Source organism: Scyliorhinus torazame, chromosome 7 (assembly GCF_047496885.1).
Source record: "Scyliorhinus torazame isolate Kashiwa2021f chromosome 7, sScyTor2.1, whole genome shotgun sequence".
Classification (NCBI taxonomy): Eukaryota; Metazoa; Chordata; class Chondrichthyes; order Carcharhiniformes; family Scyliorhinidae; genus Scyliorhinus; species Scyliorhinus torazame.
Genome location: NC_092713.1, coordinates 298041161 through 298062148, shown reverse-complemented (window position 1 = coordinate 298062148; position 20988 = coordinate 298041161). Strand labels below are relative to the sequence as shown.

Here is a 20988-nt window from a genome sequence, read left to right as displayed (position 1 = left end):
ATCCTCCAGAAAGCCCGACAATCTTTGAGGGGTTTTCAGTGTTTTGTTAGCCCCCTCCTCCCTCTCCACAGCCTTGGAACCCAGCCCCCGCTTGTCAATGCTTACACTAATTCGTGCCCCTGCTAAGAGGGGTGGAGCATCATGGAGGGGTGGAGCATACTGTGTCCAAGCAGCTTATGATATTGAAATCCATGTAATTGACGGCTTTGCATTTATTTGCCAATGGGTCGATATCGCCACAGGCGAGGGACCAAATCATGGTGTCGGAACCAGTGCCGGGTGCAAACTTTGATTTCTGGAATATCTAAGATTTTCCGCCCAATTGCGATTCGTGTCTCCGGCGTAGCAAAGCGGAGAATTAAGCCCAATGTCAGTAGTGAACTGTTAGATTTCATATTGAGTGAATATACAGAATAATAAGTTTAAGATCAAATTTATTTAGTTCAATCAGTGCAACTTGTCCTTGTGTATAATGTGTCGACTGCTGGGGATTATTTTACGAGGAAAGGTTAAACAAGTTGGGCCTGTGTCCATTGGAGTTTAGAAGATTGTGAGTGATCATATTGGAACATATAAGATCCTAAATGAAATGAGAGGGTGGCTTCTGAAAGGATGTTTTCCATGTGGGAAATACTCGACCTAGGTGACTGTTATAACCCCCATGAGACCCACAGGGATGACCCGATTAATCTCTCCGTAAGCCTTGTGCAGTACGAGCTCCACCGGAGAGGGCCGGAGGCCACCAGCAGGCTAGTTAATTCAGTACAACAAATGTTGGCCCAGGGAGGAGCCGAGCTACAGAGTAGGCCCGACTGGGACTGTGTCTGTTACTTGTAAACATGTTCTTCTTGGAAATAATCCATTTTTGGACTCTCCTTCCCGGACTCCTCCATGACTAAATTGATGACTGGGTTGGGATTTGACCCCACGCATGTAAAACACCTTGATCACCTCAGGAACAGGGGGCCAGTGTTAGGTCACGTCCCATCAGAGGAATGGTCTACCAGCCACATTCCCCGGCACCTGGAGGCATGGAGACGTCGCCCCCTGAGGGCCCCGACACTGAGTTGCGAGAGGCGGTGGACTCCGACTCTGAGATGGAGACCCAGGCATCCGAGGCTTCTGACAGCGACCTTGCCAGGGGTCAAGTGCCAGTTGTACCCTCCAGATGGTCATTGTTTTGTTATGTTTCCTTTGTAACATAAGCGGCTTCCTTGTGTTGCATTTGTCAAGGAAGGTCGAGATGTGTAAATATCTTCAACTCATTTATTTACACTATGTACACTTTTATAACTTGAGTTCGACACTACTGCTAATCCTCCCATCTAACTTATCTATTGGTTGAATGTGTGTGTGTGATGTTTCTGGTGCTCCTTCTAGTGTCTGTCTAGCTTACATGTATTTACAGTGATGCACATCACCACAGTCATCACGGAAACGACATTCCAATAACAATTTTTAAAAAAATATATATTTTGTTCAAAATGTTTTGGCCAAACATAACAGTGCATAGTTTTTCTTTTAAACAACAATAACGCAATATAAATAACAGTGGCCAGTTTTAAACAAATAAACAAATAATATATAAACAGAAACAAAAACAAAACTAAATGGCAACTGCCTTGTCAAAAATAGTTACTCTCCAAAGATACAATCCAACAGTCCAATATACATTACCTATAACAAATGTCTGTACATATACCATGAAATCCCTGAGAGCCCGCCCGGACCCCCCCCCCCCCCCGCCGCTCCCCCCCCCCCCCCCCCCCCCCCCCGCCCCCCCCCCCCCCCCCCCACCCCCACCCCCGGGTTGCTGCTGCTGTCTTCTTTCTTTCCATTCCCTCTATCTTTCTGTGAGGTAGTCGACGAACGGTTACCACCGCCTGGTGAACCCTTGAGCCGAACCCCTTAATACGAACTTGATCCGTTCTAACTTTATAAACCCTGCCATGTCATTTATCCAGGTCTCCATGCCCGGGGGTTTGGCTTCCTTCCACATAAGCAATATCCTGCGCCAGGCTACTAGGGACGCAAAGGCCAAAACATCAGCCTCTCTCGCCTCCTGCACTCCCGGCTCTTCTGCAACCCCGAATATAGCCAACCCCCAGCTTGGCTCGACCCGGACCCCCACCACCTTCGAAAGCACCTTCGCCACCACCACCCAGAACCCCTGTAGTGCTGGACATGACCAGAACATGTGGGTGTGATTCGCTGGGCTTCTCGAGCATCTCCCACACCTATCCTCTACCCCAAAAAATTTACTGAGCCGTGCTCCAGTCATATGCGCCCTGTGTAGAACCTTGAATTGTATCAGGCTTAGCCTGGCACACGAGTACGACGAGTTTACCCTACGTAGGGCATCAGCCCACAGCCCCTCCTCAATCTCCTCCACCAGCTCTTCTCCCCATTTCCCTTTCAGCTCATCGATCATGATCTCCCCCTCGTCCCTCATTTCCCTGTATATGTCCGACACCTTACCATCCCCCACCCATGTCTCTGAGATCACTCTATCTTGCACCTCCTGCGCCGGGAGCTGCGGGAATTCCCTCACCTGTTGCCTCGCAAAAACCCTCAGTTGCATATACCGGAATGCATTCCCTTGGGGCAACCCATATTTTTCCGTCAGCGCTCCCAGACTCGCAAACGTCCCATCTACGAACAGATCTCTCAATTGTACTACCCCAGCTCTTTGCCATGCTCCAAATCCCCCATCCATTCTCCCCGGAACAAACCTATGGTTATTTCTTATCGGGGACCGCACCGAGGCTCCCGTCCTTCCCCTATGCCGTCTCCACTGCCCCCAAATTTTTAATGTTGCCACCACCACCGGGCTTGTGGTGTATTTCTTCGGTGAGAACGACAACGGTGCCGTCACCATTGCTTGTAGGCTGGTCCCCTTGCAGGACGCCCTCTCCAGTCTCTTCCACGCCGCTCCCTCCCCTTCTCCCATCCACTTACACACCATTGAAATATTGGCGGCCCAGTAATACTCGTTTAGGCTCGGTAGTGCCAGCCCCCCCCTATCCCTACTACGCTGCAAGAACCCCCTCCTCGCTCTCGGGGTCTGCCTGGCCCACACAAAACTCATAATACTTTTCTCGATTCTCTTAAAAAAAGCCTTCGTGACCAGCACCGGGAGGCACTGAAACACAAAGAGGAATCTCGGAAGAACCACCATTTTAACCGCCTGCACCCTACCTGCCAGTGACAGGGACACCATGTCCCATCTCTTGAAGTCCTCCTCCATCTGTTCCACCAATCGTGTTAAATTAAGCCTGTGTAAGGTACCCCAATTCTTGGCTATCTGAATCCCCAAGTACCGGAAGTCTCTTGTTACCTTCCTCAGCGGTAAATCCTCTATATCCCTGCTCTGCTCCCCCGGATGCACCACAAACAACTCACTTTTCCCCATGTTCAATTTATACCCCCAAAAATCCCCAAACTCCCCAAGTATCCGCATTATCTCTGGCATCCCCTCCACCTGGTCCGCCACATACAGCAACAAATCATCCGCGTACAAAGATACCCGGTGTTCTTCTCCTCCCCTAAACACTCCCCTCCACTTCCTGGAACCCCTCAGTGCTATGGCCAGGGGCTCAATCGCCAGTGCAAACAATAACGGAGACAGGGGACACCCCTGCCTCGTCCCTCTGTAAAGCCGGAAATAATCAGACCCCCGTCCATTCGTAACCACACTCGCCATCGGTGCCCGATACAGCAACTGTACCCATCTGATATACCCATCTCCAAAGCCAAATCTCCTCAGCACCTCCCACAGATAATCCCACTCCACTCTATCAAATGCTTTCTCGGCATCCATCGCCACCACTATCTCCGCTTCCCCCTCTGGCGGGGGCATCATCATTACCCCTAGCAACCTCCGTATGTTCGTGTTCAGCTGTCTCCCCTTCACAAACCCAGTTTGGTCCTCATGAACCACCCTCGGGACACAGTCCTCTATCCTCGTCGCCATTACCTTGGCCAGAATCTTAGCATCCACGTTTAAAAGGGAAATGGGCCTATAGGACCCGCATTGCAGCGGGTCTTTTTCCTTCTTTAGGAGGAGCGATATCGTTGCCTCTGACATCGTCGGGGGCAGCTGCCCCCTTTCCCTAGCCTCATTAAAGGTTCTCGTCAGAAGCGGGGCCAGCAAGTCCATATGCTTCCTATAAAATTCCACCGGGAATCCGTCTGGTCCCGGGGCCTTCCCCGCCTGCATGCTCCCAATCCCTTTCACTACCTCCTCCATCTCAATCTGTGCTCCCAGTCCCGCCTTCTCCTGCTCCTCCACCTTAGGAAATTCCAGCTGATCCAGAAAGCACATCATTCTCTCCTTCCCTTCCGGGGGCTGAGCTTTATATAATCTTTCGTAGAATGCCTTGAACACTCCATTCACTCTCTCCGCTCCCCGTTCCATCTCTCCCTCCTCATCTCTCACCCCCCCTATCTCCCTCGCTGCTCCCCTCTTCCTCAGTTGGTGGGCCAGCTACCGGCTCGCCTTCTCCCCATATTCGTACTGTACAGCCTGTGCCTTCCTCCATTGTGCCTCTGCATTACCCGTAGTCAACAAGTCAAATTCTACATGTAGCCTTTGCCTTTCCCTGTACAGTCCCTCCTCCGGTGCCTCCGCATATTGTCTGTCCACCCTCAAAAGTTCTTTCAGCAACTGCTCCCTTTCCCTACCCTCCTGCTTTCCTTTATGTGCCCTGATAGATATCAGCTCCCCTCTAACCACTGCCTTCAACGCCTCCCAGACCACTCCCACCTGAACCTCCCCATTGTCATTAAGCTCCAAGTACCTTTCAATACACCCCCTCACCCTTAAACATACCCCCTCATCTGCCAATAATCCCATGTCCATTCTCCAGGGTGGGTGCTATTCTTTTTCCTCCCCTATCTCCAGGTCCACCCAATGTGGAGCGTGGTCCGAGATAGCGATAGCCGTGTACTCCGTCCCTGTCACCTTCGGGATCAGTGCCCTTCCCAAAACAAAAAAGTCTATCCGTGAATATACTTTATGGACATAGGAGAAAAACGAAAGCTCCTTACTCCTAGGCCTGTTAAATCTCCAGGGGTCTACTCCTCCCATCTGCTCCATAAAGTCCTTGAGCACCCTAGCTGCAGCCGGCCTCCTCCCGGTCCTGGACCTCGATCTGTCCAGCCCTGGGTCCAGAACCGTATTGAAGTCTCCCCCCATTACCAACCTTCCCGCCTCTAGGTCCGGGATACGTCCCAACATACGCCTCATAAAATTGGCATCAACCCTGTTCGGGGCATATACGTTCACTAGAACCACCACCTCCCCTTGCAATCTGCCACTCAACATCACGTATCTACCCCCACTATCCGTCACTATGGTCTTTGCCTCAAACAGTACCCGCTTCCCCACTAATATAGCCACCCCCCTGTTATTTGCGTCTAACCCCGAATGAAACACCTGCCCCACCCATCCTTTGCGTAGTCTGACCTGGTCTATCAGTTTCAAATGCATCTCCTGCAACATAACCACATCTGCCTTTAGTTTCTATAGGTGTGCGAGTACCCGTGCCCTTTTAATCGGCCCGTTCAGCCCTCTCACATTCCACGTGATCAGCCGGGTTGGGGGGCTCTTTACCCCCCCCCCCCCCTTGTCGACTAGCCATCCCCTTTTTTAATCCAGCTCCTCACCCGGTTCCCACGTAGCCGTATCTCCCCACGATGGCGCCCTCCTGCCTCGACCACCCCACACCGTACCAGCTCCCCCTTCTCCCCAGCAGCAGCAACCCAGTTAACCCCCCCCCCCGGCTAGGTCCCGTTCTAGCGTAATTGCACCCCCCATGTTGCTCCCAGAAGTCAGCAAACTCTGGCTGACCTCGGCTTCCCCCCGTGACCTCGGCCCCCACTGTGCGAGGCCCCCTCCGTCCTGCTTCCCTGTTCCTGCCATGGTTACCATAGCGCGGGAACAAAGCCCGCGTTTCCCACTTGGCCCCATCCCTAATGGCCGGCGCCCACAATTCCTCATCCTCCCTCCCCCCCCTCCCCCACGACATGGGGAAGAGAGAAAAGTTACAGGGTCGCAAGATTAACAACTTGAGAGATCATCCCTTCCCCCTTTTTTCCCCCCCCTTCACCCCACGTAATCACCCCACCACTTTGTCCCAAACGTTCTTTTTCTGGCCCGCCTATTCCAGCTTCTCCTCCACAATAAATGTCCACGCCTCTTCTGCCGTCTCAAAGTAGTGGTGCTTCCCTTGGTGTGTGACCCACAGTCTTGCCGGCTGCAACATTCCAAATTTGACCTTCCTTTTGTGAAGCACCGCCTTACCCCGATTAAAACTTGCCCTCCTTCTCGCCACCTCCGCACTCCAATCTTGATATACGCGGATCACCGCATTCTCCCACCTACTGCTCCGAGTTTTCTTCGCCCATCTGAGGACCATCTCTCTGTCATTATATCGGAGAAATCTCACCACTGTGGCTCGAGGAATTTCTCCAGTCCTCGGTCTTCGCGTCATAACTCGATAAGCTCCCTCCACCTCCAACGGGCCCGTCGGGGCCTCCGATCCCATTAACGAGTGAAGCATCGTGCTCACATATGCCCCGACGTCCGCCCCTTCTTCACCTTCGGGAAGACCAAGAATCCTTAAATTCTTCCTCCTCGCATTATTCTCCAACACCTCCAGCCTTTCCACACACCTTTTGTCTTCACCACCAGGCCCTGTATTTCGTCCTCATTTTCAGCGGCCTTTGCCTTCACGACCCGAAGCTCCTGCTCCTGGGTCTTTTGCTCCTCCTTTAGCCCTTCAATCGCCTGTAATATCGGGGCCAGCAGCTCCTTCTTCATCTCCTTTTTAAGTTCTTCCACACAGCGCCGCAGGAACTCTTGTTGGTCAGGGCCCCATACTAGACGGCCACCTTCCGACGCCATCTTGCTTTCTGCTTGCCTTCCTTGCCGCTGCTCTAGAGGATCCTCCGCAATCCGGCCACTTTCCTCTCCTTTTTCCATCCGTGTCCAAGGGGGATTCCCTTCTGGTTTACCGCACAGTGTTTTTAGCCGTTAAAATTGCCGTTGGGGCTCCTATAAGAGCCCAAAAGTCCGTTCCACCGAGAGCTGCCGAAACGTGCGACTTAGCTGGTCATCGTCGCACCCGGAAGTCTCCAATAACAATTTAAGTATTTATTTGAAATTAATTAACTAGTGCTTAAATGTAACTCAGTGGGGTGCAGTGCTCTCACTGTGATGTGGGAGATCTGTGATGCTTCCAGTGTTCAGGTCGACTACCTCTGCAGGAAGTGTAACCAATGGCAGCTCCTTACAGAACGTGAGGTTCGGTTGGAGCAGTAGATGGATGCACTTGGGAGTATGCAGGTGGCGGAATGCGCCATAGATAGGATGCGTGACCACTAGAAAGGGCAGGCAGTCAGTGCAGGAATCCCCTGTGGCTGTCCCCTCTCGAAGAAGTATCGCGTTTTGGATACTCTTTGCGGGGGGGGGGGGGCATAGCCTATCCTGGGAAAACAACAGCAGCCAGAACAGTGGCACCACAACTGGCTCTGTTGCTCAGCAAGGGAGGGCAAACTGCAGGAGAGTGATAGTTATAGGGGACTCTGTAATAAGGGGCACAGATAGGCACTTCTGTGGACGTGAAAGAGACTCCAGGATGGTATGTTGCCTCCCTGATGCCAGGGTCAAGGATGTCTCTGAACGAACACAGGACACCCTGAAGGGGGAAGGTGAACAGCCAGAGGTCGCAGTACACATAAGTACTAATGACATAGGCAGGAAGAGCGGTGAGGGAGTTAGGCAGTAAGCTAAAAAGCAGGACCTTTAGGGTCGCAATCTCAGGGTTACTCCCTGTGCCACGTGCCAGTGAGGCTAGAAACAGGAGGGTATGCAGCTAAATGCATGGCTAAACTGGTGGTGTAGGAGGGAGGGTTTCAGATTTCTGGAAAATTGGAATCTCTCCCGGGGCTGGTGTGACCTGTACAAGAAGGACGGGGTTGCACCTAAACTGGAGGGGCACCAGAATCCTGGCTGGGAAGTTTGCTCCCAGTCACTGGGAGTCACTCAGGAGGATTTAAACTAGTATGGCAGGGAGCTGGGAACCAGATTGTTCGTTCAGAAGGTATAAAAACTGACGGGGAAATAGAGAACAAAAATAAGAGACCATCACCCTGTCTGCTACACGCAGTGGTTTGAAATATATTTATTTCAACGCCAGAAGTGTAGCAGATAAGGCAGATGAACTTAGACCATTTATTAGTACTTGGAACTATGATGTTGTGGCTATCACAGAAATGTGGTTAAAGAAAGGGCAAGATTGGCAGCTGAACGTTGGAGGATATAGATGCTTCAGAGAGATAGAGAGGGTGTAAAAGGGGTTGGAATAGCATTACTGGTTCAGGAGAATATTATAGCCGCACTGTGGGAGGACACCTCGGAGGGCTCATACAATAGAGCAATCTTGGTAGAGCTCAGGAACAGGAGGGGGCAATCACAACGTTGGGGGTTTATCACAGGTCCACCAACTGTCAGTGAAAGATAGAGGAGATAGTGGGAGAGAGATTTTGGATAGGTGCAAAAGTAACAGGGTTGTTGTGGTAGAGGATTTTAACTTCCTCTATATTGACTGGGACTCACTTACTGCTAGGGGATTGGATGGGGCAGAGTTTGTAAGGTGTATCCAGGAAGGCCTCTGTGGTGAATGTATTGCAGTAACCATTCACCATGTATGGAACTGTGCCACGCTGTTGCCCATGGAGGGCTCCACCTATGGACCATTGTAAGGTATTACCTGTGAAGTATCATGTTGGTGCCTTTGTGGGCTCTGCCCCTGACTCCTCCCCTTGAGGGTAGGTAGAGAGAGCTCTGTAGGCGGCTCTCAGTTGCAGAGCAGTCGCAGGCAGACACTGTTCTAGTCGATTAAAGCCACAGTTTACATCTACACTCTGTTTCGCGTGAATTGATCGTCGCATCAATTTAATCGACTACAACACCACCATGGAATCTGCCCTCAAACCTGACCGACTGGAACTCGGCCCACAGGCCGCGGAGGCCAAAGGAATTTTTTTGCACTGGCTCCGCTGTTTCGAGGCCTACCTCGCTGCCTCCTTCTCGCCTTCCATCTCCGACGATCAGAAGCTGAGCCTCCCCCACGCCCGGTGAGCTATCGAATCTCTGTAGAACTCGAGGAAGCCTCCACTTACACAGATGCCCTCGTGATGCTGAAGCGCCTATACGTAAGACCCGTGAATGAGGTGTACGCGCGGCATCTCCTCACTGCTCGCCGCCAACGCCCGGGGGAATCGCTGGAGGAGTACCTACGCGACCTCAAAGTCCTTGCGCGAAGTTGCAACTACCAGGCCGTTACGGCCACTCAACATATGGACCACGCAGTTCGGGACGCCTACGTGGCTGGAGTCAGGTCCAACTACGTGAGACAGCACCCACGTGAGAAGGGTGCCCTGGACCTGGAAGAGACGGTAAAGCTAGCCTCCTCCCTAGAAGTAGCGTTCCAAAGCCTCAACGCGTTTCCGTCTGACCACGCGACCCCCTCGTGGGCCCCCGCCCAAAGAGTACCCCATGCCTGTGCCGCGCGGCTGCCTGCCCAACACGGGGGGCTACCCTGCTATTTCTGCGGCCAGCATCAGCACCCCAGGCAGCGCTGCCCGGCCTGGAATGCGAACTGCAGCGACTGTAGAAAAAAAGGACATTTTGCTAAGGTTTGCCTGGCCAGGCCCAAACCCTCAAAATCGCAGGCCTGACCCTCAGACTCATAGGCCCACAGATCCTGCAGTGTAGCAGCTTGCCTACCGGCTCCACTCCTGGACGCGTCATCGGCCTTGTGCTGTCTGTGGGGGCAGCCATCTCCAAGCCCACACAACATGTGCAACTCACGGGGGCCGCCATGTTGGCCATCCTCCATCGCGCGGCCCGCCACTTGCGATTCGTGGGGGCCTTCATCTTGGACGCCATCTTCCTCGCCGCCCGACACGTGCGACCGGCGGGGGCCGCCATCTTGGCCGCCGTCTGCAACACCGCCCGACACGTGCGACCGACAGGACCACCCCAGCACCTCCGACCACACGGTACCCGCAACTCAGCACGGTCACTCTGTACCAGTCACGACCCAAGCATCTCCGGAGCTCCATGATGACCGTCCGGGCAAATGGACACAAAACACCTTGCCTGTTCGACTCCGGGAGCATGGAGAGCTTTATTCATCCAGACACGGTAAGACGCTGCTCGTTCCCAATCGTCCCGGCGCACCAAACCATCTCCCTCGCTTCTGGGTCACACTCGGTGCAGATCCGGGGGTGCACTACCGCAACCCTAGCAATACAGGGCGCCAAATACGCCAACTTTAAGTTATTATGTACTCCCCGACCTCTGCGCTCCTCTCCTGTTGGGACTGGATTTCCAGTGTAACCTCAAGAGCCTAACTCTGAAATTCGGCGGGCCCCTACCCCCACTCACCGTATGTAGCCTCGCGACACTAAAAGTCGGCCCTCCCCCGCTCTTTTCAAACCTCACCACCACCAGAAGCAGGCGGTATAGCATTCAGGACAGGACTTTTATCAGGTCCGAGGTCCAGCGACTCTTGCGGGAGGGAATCATCGAGGCCAGCAAAAGCCCCTGGAGAGCTCAGGTGGTGGTCGTCAGGACCGGGGAAAAGAACCGGATGGTTGTAGATTACAGCCAAACCATAAACCCGTACACACACCTCGATGCGTACCCCCTTCCCCGGATCGCAGACATGGTTAACCAGATCGCACACGACCGGGTGTTCTCCACGGTGGATCTGAAGTCTGCGTACCACCAGCTCCCAATCCACCCGGGGGACCGCCACTACACGGACTTTGTGGCAGACGGCCACCTCTTCCACTTCCTCCAGGTCCCCTTCGGCGTCACAAACAGAGTCTTGGTTTTTCAAAGAACCATGGACCGAATGGTGGACCAGTACGGTCTGCGGGCCACATTTCCGTACTTGGACAACGTCACCATCTGTGGCCATGATCAGCAGGACCACGACGCTAAGCTTCAGAGGTTTCTCCAGACCGCCCAAACCCTTAACCTCACTTACAACAAGGAGAAATGCGTTTTCCGCACAACCAGACTAATCATCCTCGGCTACGTCGTGGAAAGTGACGTTCTAGGACCCGACCCCGACCGCATGCGCCTCCTCCTGCAGCTCCCCCTTCCCCACTGCCCCAAGGCCCTGAAAAGGTGCCTCGGGTTCTTTTCCTATTACGCCCAGTGGGTCCCCAACTATGCGGACAAAGCCTGCCCACTAATCAAGGCCACCACCTTCCCACTGGCGGCCGAGGCCCCGCCACGCCTTCAGCTGCATCAAGGCGGACATCGCCAAAGCCGCAATGCGCACAGTGGACGAGTCCGTCCCCTTCCAGGTGGAGAGCGACGCGTCAGAGTTCGCCCTCGCCGCTACCCTCAATCAGGCAGGCAGGCCAGTAGCATTTTTTTCACACACCCTCACCGCCTCTGAAATTCAACACTCCTCAGTCGAAAAAGAAGCCCAAGCCATTGTGGAAGCTGTACGGCACTGGAGGTACTACCTCACTGGTAGGAGGTTTACCCTCGTCACCGACCAACGATCGGTAGCCTTCATGTTCGATAATACGCAGCTGGGCAAAATCAAGAATGGTAAGATCTTGAGGTGGAGGATCGAATGCTCCACCTATAATTACGAGATAGTATATCGTCCTGGGAAGCTCAACGAGCACCCAGATGCCCTGTCCCGCGGCACTTGCGCCAGCGTGCAAGATGACCAACTCCGGGCTATCCACGATGACCCCTGCCACCCTGGGGTCACCCGGCTTCTCCACTACATCAAGGCCCGCAACCTGCCCTACTCCACAGAGGAGGTCAGAGTCATGACCAGGGACTGTCCGATCTGCGCGGAGTGCAAGCCGCACTTCTATCGACCGGATAAGGCCCACCTGGTTAAGGCATCCCGACCCTTGGAGCGCCTCAGTATCAATTTCAAAGGGCCCCTCCCCTCCACCAACCGCAACACATATTTCCTCAACGTCATTGACGAATTCTCTCGCTTCCCCTTTGCAATCCCCTGCCCCGACATGACCGCCGCCATCGTCATTAAAGCCCTACATAGTGTCTTCACCCTGTTTGGTTTCCCCACGTATGTTCACAGTGACCGGGGCTCGTCGTTCATGAGCGACGAACTGCGTCAGTACCTGCTCGGTAGGGCAGCGCCTCGAGCAGGACTACCAGTTATAACCCCCGGGGAAACGGGCAGGTGGAGAGGGAGAACGCGACCTCCTGGTCCTACGGTCTGGGAATCTCCCAGTCTCCCACTGGCAGGAGGTCCTCCCCGGTGCACTCCACTCTATTAGGGCCCTCCTTTGCACGGCCACAAACGAGAGCCCTCATGACCGCCTGTTTGTTTCCCCCAGGAAATCCACCTCCGGGGCCTCGCTTCCGTCCTGGCTGAAGACACCGGGGCCCGTCCTACTCCGTAAACACGTCAGGAGCCATTAGTCCGACCCCCTGGTCGAGCGTGTCCAGCTCCTACACACCAACCCCCAGTACGCATACATAGAACACCCCGATGGCCGGCAGGATACGGTTCCCCTCCGGGACCTAGCGCCCGCAGGTTCCACTACCACCGCCACCCCAACTTACCCCACCCAGCCTACACTGACCAGCGCCCCCGCCCCTACATGGCACCCATACCCCCCCTGACCCCCATTCCCCCTTCACTGACCCACAGGAACGAAGCTCCAGAAGACACGCTCCCGGAGTCTGCGTCTGTACATGCACCGGCAACCTCACTACCCACGCCCGCACGGATGAGTTCGACACCCGGGCCAGCTGCGATACCAGAGCTCCGGCGATCACAGCGCACGATCCGGGCGCCGGATAGGCTGAACTTGTGAACCCTTCACCCCCGCCGGAGTTCATTTTTTTAACAGGGGGTGAATGTGATGAATGTATTGCAGTAACCATTCACCATGTATGTAACTGTACCACGCTGTTGCCCATGAGGGCTCCACCTATGGACCATTGTGAGGTATTACCTGTGATGTATCATGTTGGTGCCTTTGTGGGTTCCGCCCCTGACTCCTCCCCTTGAGGGGAGGTATAAAGAGCAGTAGCCCTGTAGGCGGCTCTCAGTAGCAGAGTAGTCGCAGGCAGGCACTGTTATAGTCGATTAAAGCCACAGTTTACATCTACCCTCTGTTTCACGTGAACTGATGGTCGCATCAGCTTCTTGATGCAATATGTAGGTAGGCCAACTAGGGGAAGGGGCTGTACTGGACATGGTATTGGGGAATGAGACTGGACAGGTGGTTGAGGTTTCAGTCGGGGAATATTTCGGGTGTAGAGACCACAGTTCCGTATGTTTTCGGGTACTTTTGGATCGGGATGAGGGCAACCCTCGCATTAAGGTGCTAAACTGGGGAAAGGCAAATTTCGATAACATTAGACAGGAATTGAAGAATTTGGATTGGGTGTGGCTATTGGAGGGTAAATCAACATCAGACATGTGGGAGTCTTTCAAGTGCCAGTTGATTAGGCGTCAGGAAAATCATGTTCCTGAGAGAATGAAGGATAAGTATGAGAAGTTTAGGGAGCCTTGGATAACAAGGGATATTGTGGACCTCGTCAAAAAGAAAAAGGAGACTTTTGTATGACCTAGAAGGGTGGGGACAGTCAAAACCCTTGAGGATTATAGAGAAAGTAGGAAGGTACTTCAGTGGGAAATTAGGAGGGCTTGGAGGGGTCATGAAATGTCCTTGGCAAATAGGATTAAGGTGAATCCCAAAGCTTTTTATTCATACGTAAAATGCAAGAGGGTGGCCAGGGAAAGGATTGGACCACTTATGTGTTGAGCCAGAGGAAATGCGCAAGGTACTAAATGAGTACTTTGCATCAGTGTTCGCCAAAGAAAAGGATTTTGTGGAAGATGTTTCTTGGGTAGGGTGTGTGGACAGTTTGGGTCACGTTGACATCAAAAAGGAGGAGGTATGGGTCTTTTAAAAGATATTAAAGTAGATAAGTCTCCTGAGCCTAGAATTCTGAGGGAAGCAAGGGAGGAAATTGCTGGGGCCTTGATTGACATCTTTGTATCCTCATTGGCTACAGGTGAGATCCCAGAGGACTGGAGAATAACTAATGCGGTACCGCTGTTTTAGAAAGGTAGCAGAGATTAATCTTGGAAACTATAGGCCGGTGAGCCTCATGTCGGTAGTAGGTAAATTATTGGAGAGAATTCTCAAGGACTGGATTTATACCCATTTGGAAACAAATGGAGACATTTGCGATAGACAGCATGGTTTTGTGACGAGGAGTTCGTGCCTCACTAAATTGGTCGCGTTTTTTGAGGAGGTGACAAAGATGATTGATGAGGGGAGGGTGTTGTTTACGTGGACTTCAGTAAAGCCTTTGACAAGTTGCCTCATTGCAGACTGGTTCAAAAGGTGAAGTCAAACAGGATCAGAGGCGTGGTGGCAAATGGATACAGAACTGGCTCGGTCACAGAAGTCAAAGGCTAGCATTAGAAGAGTGTTTTTCCGAGTGGAATGTTGTGACTAGTAGTGTTCCACAGGGATCTGTGCTCGGGTCTCTGTTGCTTGTAGAATATATAAATAATTTGGAGGAAAATGTAGCTGGTCTGATTAGTAAGTTCATGGATGGCACCAAGGTTGGTGGAGTGTCAGATAGTGTTGAGGATTGTCAGAGGATGCAGCAGGACATAGATAGGTTGGAGACTTCGGCAGAGAAATGGCAAATGGAGTTTAATCCAGACAAATGTGAGGTAATGCATTTTGGTAGGTCTAACATGGAGTGGAAATATACCGCAAATGGCAAAACACTTAGGAATATAGAAAGCCAGAGAGATCTTTGAAAGTGGCAACACAAGTGGACAAGATTGTCAAGAAAGCCTACGGAATGCTTGCCTTATTTAGACGGGGCACCGAGTATAAAAACTGGCAAGTCATGCTACAGTTGTATAGAACCTTAGTAAGGCCGCACTTGGAATATTACGCACAATTCTGGTCGCCACACTACCAGAAGGATGTGGAAGCTTTGGCGAGGGTGCAGAGGAGGTTTACCAGGATGTTGCCTGGTCTGGAGGGTGTTACCTATGCGAAGCGGCTGAATAGACTCGGACTGGTTTCATTGGAACAACAGAGGTTGAGGGGTGACCTGATAGACGTCCACAAGATTATGAGTGACAATGATAGAGTGGATGGCAGGCACTCTTTCCCAGGGTGGAGGTGTTAGTCGCCAGGGGGCATAGGTTTAAGGTCCGCGGGGCAAAGTTTAGCGGAGATGTGAGAGGCAGGTTTTTTATGCAGAGGGTGGTGAGTGCCTGGAACGCGTTGCCAGGGTGGGTGGTGGAAGCAGATACATTAACGGCGTTCAAAAGGTATTTTGACAAACACATGGATAGTATGGGTATAGAGGGGTACGGCAAGAGGAAATGCTGAGGGTTTTGGCCAAGAGTGGTATCATGACCGGTACAGGTTTGGAGGGCTGAAGGGCTGTATTGTTCTTTGTGCTTTGACATTCCCTGCCGTGCTAAACACTCCCGACCCAGCACCGCAGCCACTAGAAGTGCAGCCACGGACAAAGAGGAGCAGACATCCTCCTGATCTCCCGTCTTCAGAGGCACATACGGACTTTGGTTGGGGGCATGTTATAACCCACACGAGACCCACGGGGTTGCCCCGATTAATCACCCTGTGAGCCTCGTGTAGTGAGCTCCCCCATGGAAGGGTGCAGTCCCATCTGCAGGCTGGTGAATTCAGGATCATAAAACCAGGCCCAGGTGGGAGTTGGGTTGGAGAGTAGCCCCAACTGGGACTGTTAATTGTAACAATATTCTTCTTGAAAATAAACCATTTTGTTAACTCTCCTTTCCAGACTCCTCCATGACGACTAAAGTGACACAGTTTGAAAATACGGGGTCTCCCATTTAAGATGGAGATGAGAAGAAATGTTTTCTCTGAGTGTTGTGAATCTTTGAAATTCTTGTCCCCAGAAAGCAGTGGAGGCGAAGGCACAGATACAGATCCTTGTCCAGCAAGGGAGTCAAAGGTTATCGGGGTGACCCGGAAGTGGATTGATGCCACAGTCAGAGTAGCCATTAAATGGCAGAGCAAAGTAGAGGAGCTGAATGGCCTACTCCTACTTCTAATTTGTATGTTTGTGTATGAACCTAATGTAATATGAACATGCTAATTACTCTTACATGAAGCTCAACTATTTTACTTGACCAAGAGCTAACTGCTCTTCAAAATGCTAAACATTTGAGCCTTGCTCAAGTTTACACTCACAGATTTCTGTATCAATCTAGTCTGATTTCGCAATACTTGACAGATCTGTCTATGTCTTTATTTGATCACATTTGATGGGGTCCATGTGTGGGGTTGATGGACTTTGTTCCACATCCCAGTGTTTAAACAATGGTCAATCTGGGTGAATAGCCAGTGTATCCAGCTCCCAGACAATTTCCCTGTCTCAATGCTGTCCTCCCAGTGAATAATGGCAAAAGGGATGTTTGTCACTGTGGAAATTCGGAAGATCTGTATCTCAGCAGCTATAAAAATCTAACATCTTCTCTTGTCTCTGTTACAGATTTACACAATATTAAATACACACTTTATCGGTCAAGCACAAATCACAGTGAACTCGACCTGATTTGTGAAGTTATTTCTGAATATAATAAAACTAAATGGACCTGGTCGTCGCGTTATTTTCAGAATAAAGAGAAAGAAATCGCTTCTACTTACAAATCTCAGCCCATCAAAGTAAACAGGACTGACTTTGGGGATCGACTGGTCCCCACAGAGACAAATTTTAATGGCAAGGACTTCAGAGTGAGGATTGTCCCTGTCCTGTTTGAAGATGCTGGAGTTTACACATGTTCTCTGGGAACATCTAAAATGGTGACAGTCACACTAATCACAGTTAAAGGTAGGAGACAGAATGTTGCTGTTGTTTTCAATGATCAAGTCATTGTTTAAAATCTAAATGATTTTCTTGTTTACACAGTCACGGCTGAACCATCTGATGCAGTGAGTGAGGGAGACACCGTTACCCTGACCTGCTCTGTCTCTGATGTCACTGAATCAATGAGACTTGTTTGGATCAGCAGTGATGGGAAAACTGTTCTCGAGAAGACATTGAATGGACGGAATGGGGAAGAGAAATCATTGAGACTGATCATTCAGAAAGCTGAGAGAGGCAGCAGGAAATGGGCATGTGTTTTGTTTCATCAACGCACCCCCAAGATTTTCATTCCACATTATCTGAAGGGGAATGGTAAGTGTTTCAGATTATAATCTTTGTAATAAAAGCAAAATACCGCAGATGCTGGAAATCTGAAATAAAAGCAGGAAATGCTGAATAAACACAGCAGGTCTTACAGCATCTGTGGAAAGAGAAACAGAGTTAACGTTTCGAATCTGTGATCCTTCTACAAAACTGTCAGTCAGAACCTTCCAATTTAGCTATCTCCTGGCTCTTCTACAGGAGTGGGTGCAGTCTCAGCTGGAGTCATGTTTCCCAGTGGTGCTGCTGGAATCAGAGATCTGCCGACCCTTCAGACTGGCCGGCAACATTCAGAGCCGGGATGCCCTCTCCAGATGGGGGTGAATGTTTTGCCATTGGCTGATTTAAGGCTTGGCGACTGGGTAGGAAAACCCATCATACAAAATCCTGTCCCAACGTTCCAGATATATGCAACGTCAATTCAGGAAGGGAGCAGAAATAATTTGTGTTCAATTTCCAAATTGCTCTTTTTACAGGTTACTTTTAAGGAGTGGCTTTGTGGTATTGTCACGAGACTAGTAATCCAGAAACACAGGGTAATACTCTGGGGTCCTGGGTTCGAATCCAGATGATGAAATTTGAATTCAATAACAATCTGGTAATGATGACCATGAAACCATTACGGATTGTCGCAAAAACCCATCTGGTTCACGAATGTCCTTCAGGGAAGGAGATCTCCCATCCTTACCCAATCTGGCTGACAGGTGAGTCCAGACCCACACAGCGATGTGGGTGACTCTTAACTGCCCCCCTCTGAAATGGCTTAGCGAGCCACTCAGTTCAAGGGCAGTTAGGGATGGGCAACAAATGCTGGCCCAGCCAGCGATGCCCACATCCCAAGAATGAATCAACAAAGCAAACTCCTGGAAGCTTTGGTTTTAGGTTTCCTGTTTTGAAATAAGTTTGCCTCTGAATTGTAGGCAGTAATAGAGTTGGGAGTCTGAGGGTACAGGACTACAACATTCAGTCACACATCATTAATCCTGGTTAACTAACATCAGGGCCAACTATTTGAAAATCATGTAGGAAATACAGATTCCAGTCAAAACAGGGGCACAGAACTTGCGTCCAATGTTTCTGTATTAAGTTTCCATTATTCAGATACTGTTCTGATTTAAGACTGGAAAAATTAACTGAAGTGACCCAGAGGAGTGATGTGTGCTGTGGATAACGTGGAACCTGTAGATATACTATACTTAGATTTCCAGAAGGCATTTGATAAGATGCCACATCAAAGGTTATTGTAGAAGATAAAAGCTCATTGTTTGGGGAATAACATATGAGCTGAGACAGAAGATTGGCTGGCTGGCAGAGAACAGAGTATGCATAAATGGGTATTTTCGAATTGGCAGGGACCGTGCTGAGGCCTCAACATTTTACAATTGATATCAAGGACTCGATATCAAGTCCGGCGTTAATGCTTCCGTTATGCAAGGCATTGGTCAGACCACGGGTTGAATTCTCCTTCCTGGGACACCCAAGGTGCATTTCCCGATGGGATGGAGAATCGGGTGTCCGGAGAATCGGAACCCCCCTGCTGGTGGCGGGATTGGGGTTTGTACCTGCATGGCGATGGAGGGATTTAAATTAATCTTATTTGCATCCACTTAGCAGGCCCAGCACCCTATTCTTCAGCCCTCTGTGATTCTCTGGTCCTCTGGGCTGGGAATCACATGGGCGGGGATTACTACAGGTATCACCAAATGTGAACCCGATATGGTGAACCTCACGGTGGGCCAATGGGGTAATTCATTAAGGAAGTTGCCTCAAAATCCACTCGAGGGTGACCGCCCTCCCCCTCCCAGGGACCCCCTAAATAAAGGAACACCCCCACCCTCCCCCATAAAGATACCAGCTAGACAGGTCCCCAAAGGGACTCCCTAATTACAGGAACTCCCCCACCAAGACCCCCTAACTATTGGATCCCCTGGCCCATTTACCTCACAGAAAAGAAACCCTTGTCTGCAAGCTAGAGAGAAGTCCAGACAAGGGCAGTGACAGAAATTATAGTTGCAACACTTACCTAGAAGCACCAATTGTCCATTCCTGGAAAAGGAACAGCTGTAACCTATGTTTAAACCCCTCAGATCCGGTAGCTGCAAGCCATTCATTCATTTCTAGTAGTAGGCTGTGATTTACGGCTTCCACAAAAAACTGCAGCCTTAATTTGTTCATCTCTTTCATGGATGAGTGACTCCAGTGCTGAAACCCCAATGTTTACAACCATTAACCACATCAAAGAGAGGTAAGTGTATTCTAAATACTCAGTACATTTCAATCACTCAAGCGAGTCATGGAGGACTGCAGAATAGAGTGCCAGACCCGCTAAATGTATGCAAATGGGTTATTAAAATTAACCACCACATTGGGGACCTTGGTACTGATGGTGGATGGTGCAGAGTCCAGCCACTGTGTGCAGTTTTGGTCTCCTTATTTAAGGAAGGTTGTAAATACGTTTAAGGCATTTCAGAGGAGGTCATTAGCTTGATACCTGGAATAAGGGGGTTGTCTAATGAGGAAAGGTGCTAGGCTTGTTTCCACTGGAGTTCAGAAATGTGTGAGATGACTTGATTGAAGTATATAAACATAGAAACATATAAAATAGAAGCAGGAGGAGGTCATTCGACCCTTCGAGTCTGCTCGGCCATTCATTATGACCATGGCTGATCATCAAGTTCTATATCCTGATCCCGCGATCCCCTCAAAACCCTTGATCCCTTTAGCCCCAAGAGCTATATCTATTTCTTTCTTGAAATTGCACAATGTTTTGGCCTCAACTACTTTCTGTGGTAGCGAATTCCACAGATTCACCACTCTCCTCACCTCAGTCCCAAAATGTTTAGCCTTGATACTCAAACTATGATTCCTAGTTCTGGACTTCCCCACCATTGGGAACATTCTTTCTGAATCTGCATTGTTTAATCCTGTTAGAATTTTGTAAGTTTCTAGGAGATTCCCTCTCATTCTTCTAAACTCCAATGATTATAATCTTAACCAATTTAGTCTCTCCTCATATGATAGTCCCATTATTCCAGGAATCAGCCTGGTAAATCTTTGCTACACTCCCTCCAGAGAAAGAACATCCTTCCTCAGATAAGGACAGCAAAACTGCAGACAATATTCCAGGTGTGGCCTCACCAATGCCATATACATTTGCAGTAAAACATCTCTATTCCTGTACTCAAATCCTCTCGCTATGAAGGCCTACATAGCATTTGTCTTCTTTCCTGCCTACTGTAGGTACGGGCTTACTTTCAGCGACTGGTGCACGAGGACACCAAGGTATCACTGAGTATTCACCTCCCTCAATTTACACCCACACAAATAAAAATGGCCTTCCTATTTTTGTTACCAAAGCGGATAACCTCACATTTATCCACATTATATTACATCTGCCATGCATGTGCCCACTCACTCAGCCTGTCCAAATCCTGCTCCAGCATCTCTCCTCACAGCTCACCTTCCCACCCAACTTTGTGTAATCTGCAAAATTGGAGATGATACATTTAGTTCCCTCATCAAAACCTGTACTACAGGTACGGGGGTAGATTCCTGCCTGCTGGCTCCGCCCAGTAGGCAGGGTATAAATGTGTGTGCTTACCGAGCTGCAGCCATTTCGGCAGCAGCTGTAGGAGGCAACAGATCTCTGTGTAATAAAGCCTCGATTACTCTCTGCTTTCGTCTCGTCG

General features: G+C 50.5%; 1 protein-coding gene across 1 annotated transcript in view; it reads left to right on the top strand.

Annotated features, from left to right (window-relative positions):
• LOC140427114 (uncharacterized) overlaps positions 1 to 20988 on the top strand; it is a 687008-nt gene that overhangs the window by 120141 nt on the left and 545879 nt on the right. Inside the window, exons 9-10 of the mRNA XM_072512644.1 lie at positions 16604 to 16942; positions 17021 to 17290. Coding sequence (XP_072368745.1) covers positions 16604 to 16942; positions 17021 to 17290 — 609 coding nt within the window. The remainder of the gene's footprint in view (positions 1 to 16603; positions 16943 to 17020; positions 17291 to 20988) is intronic.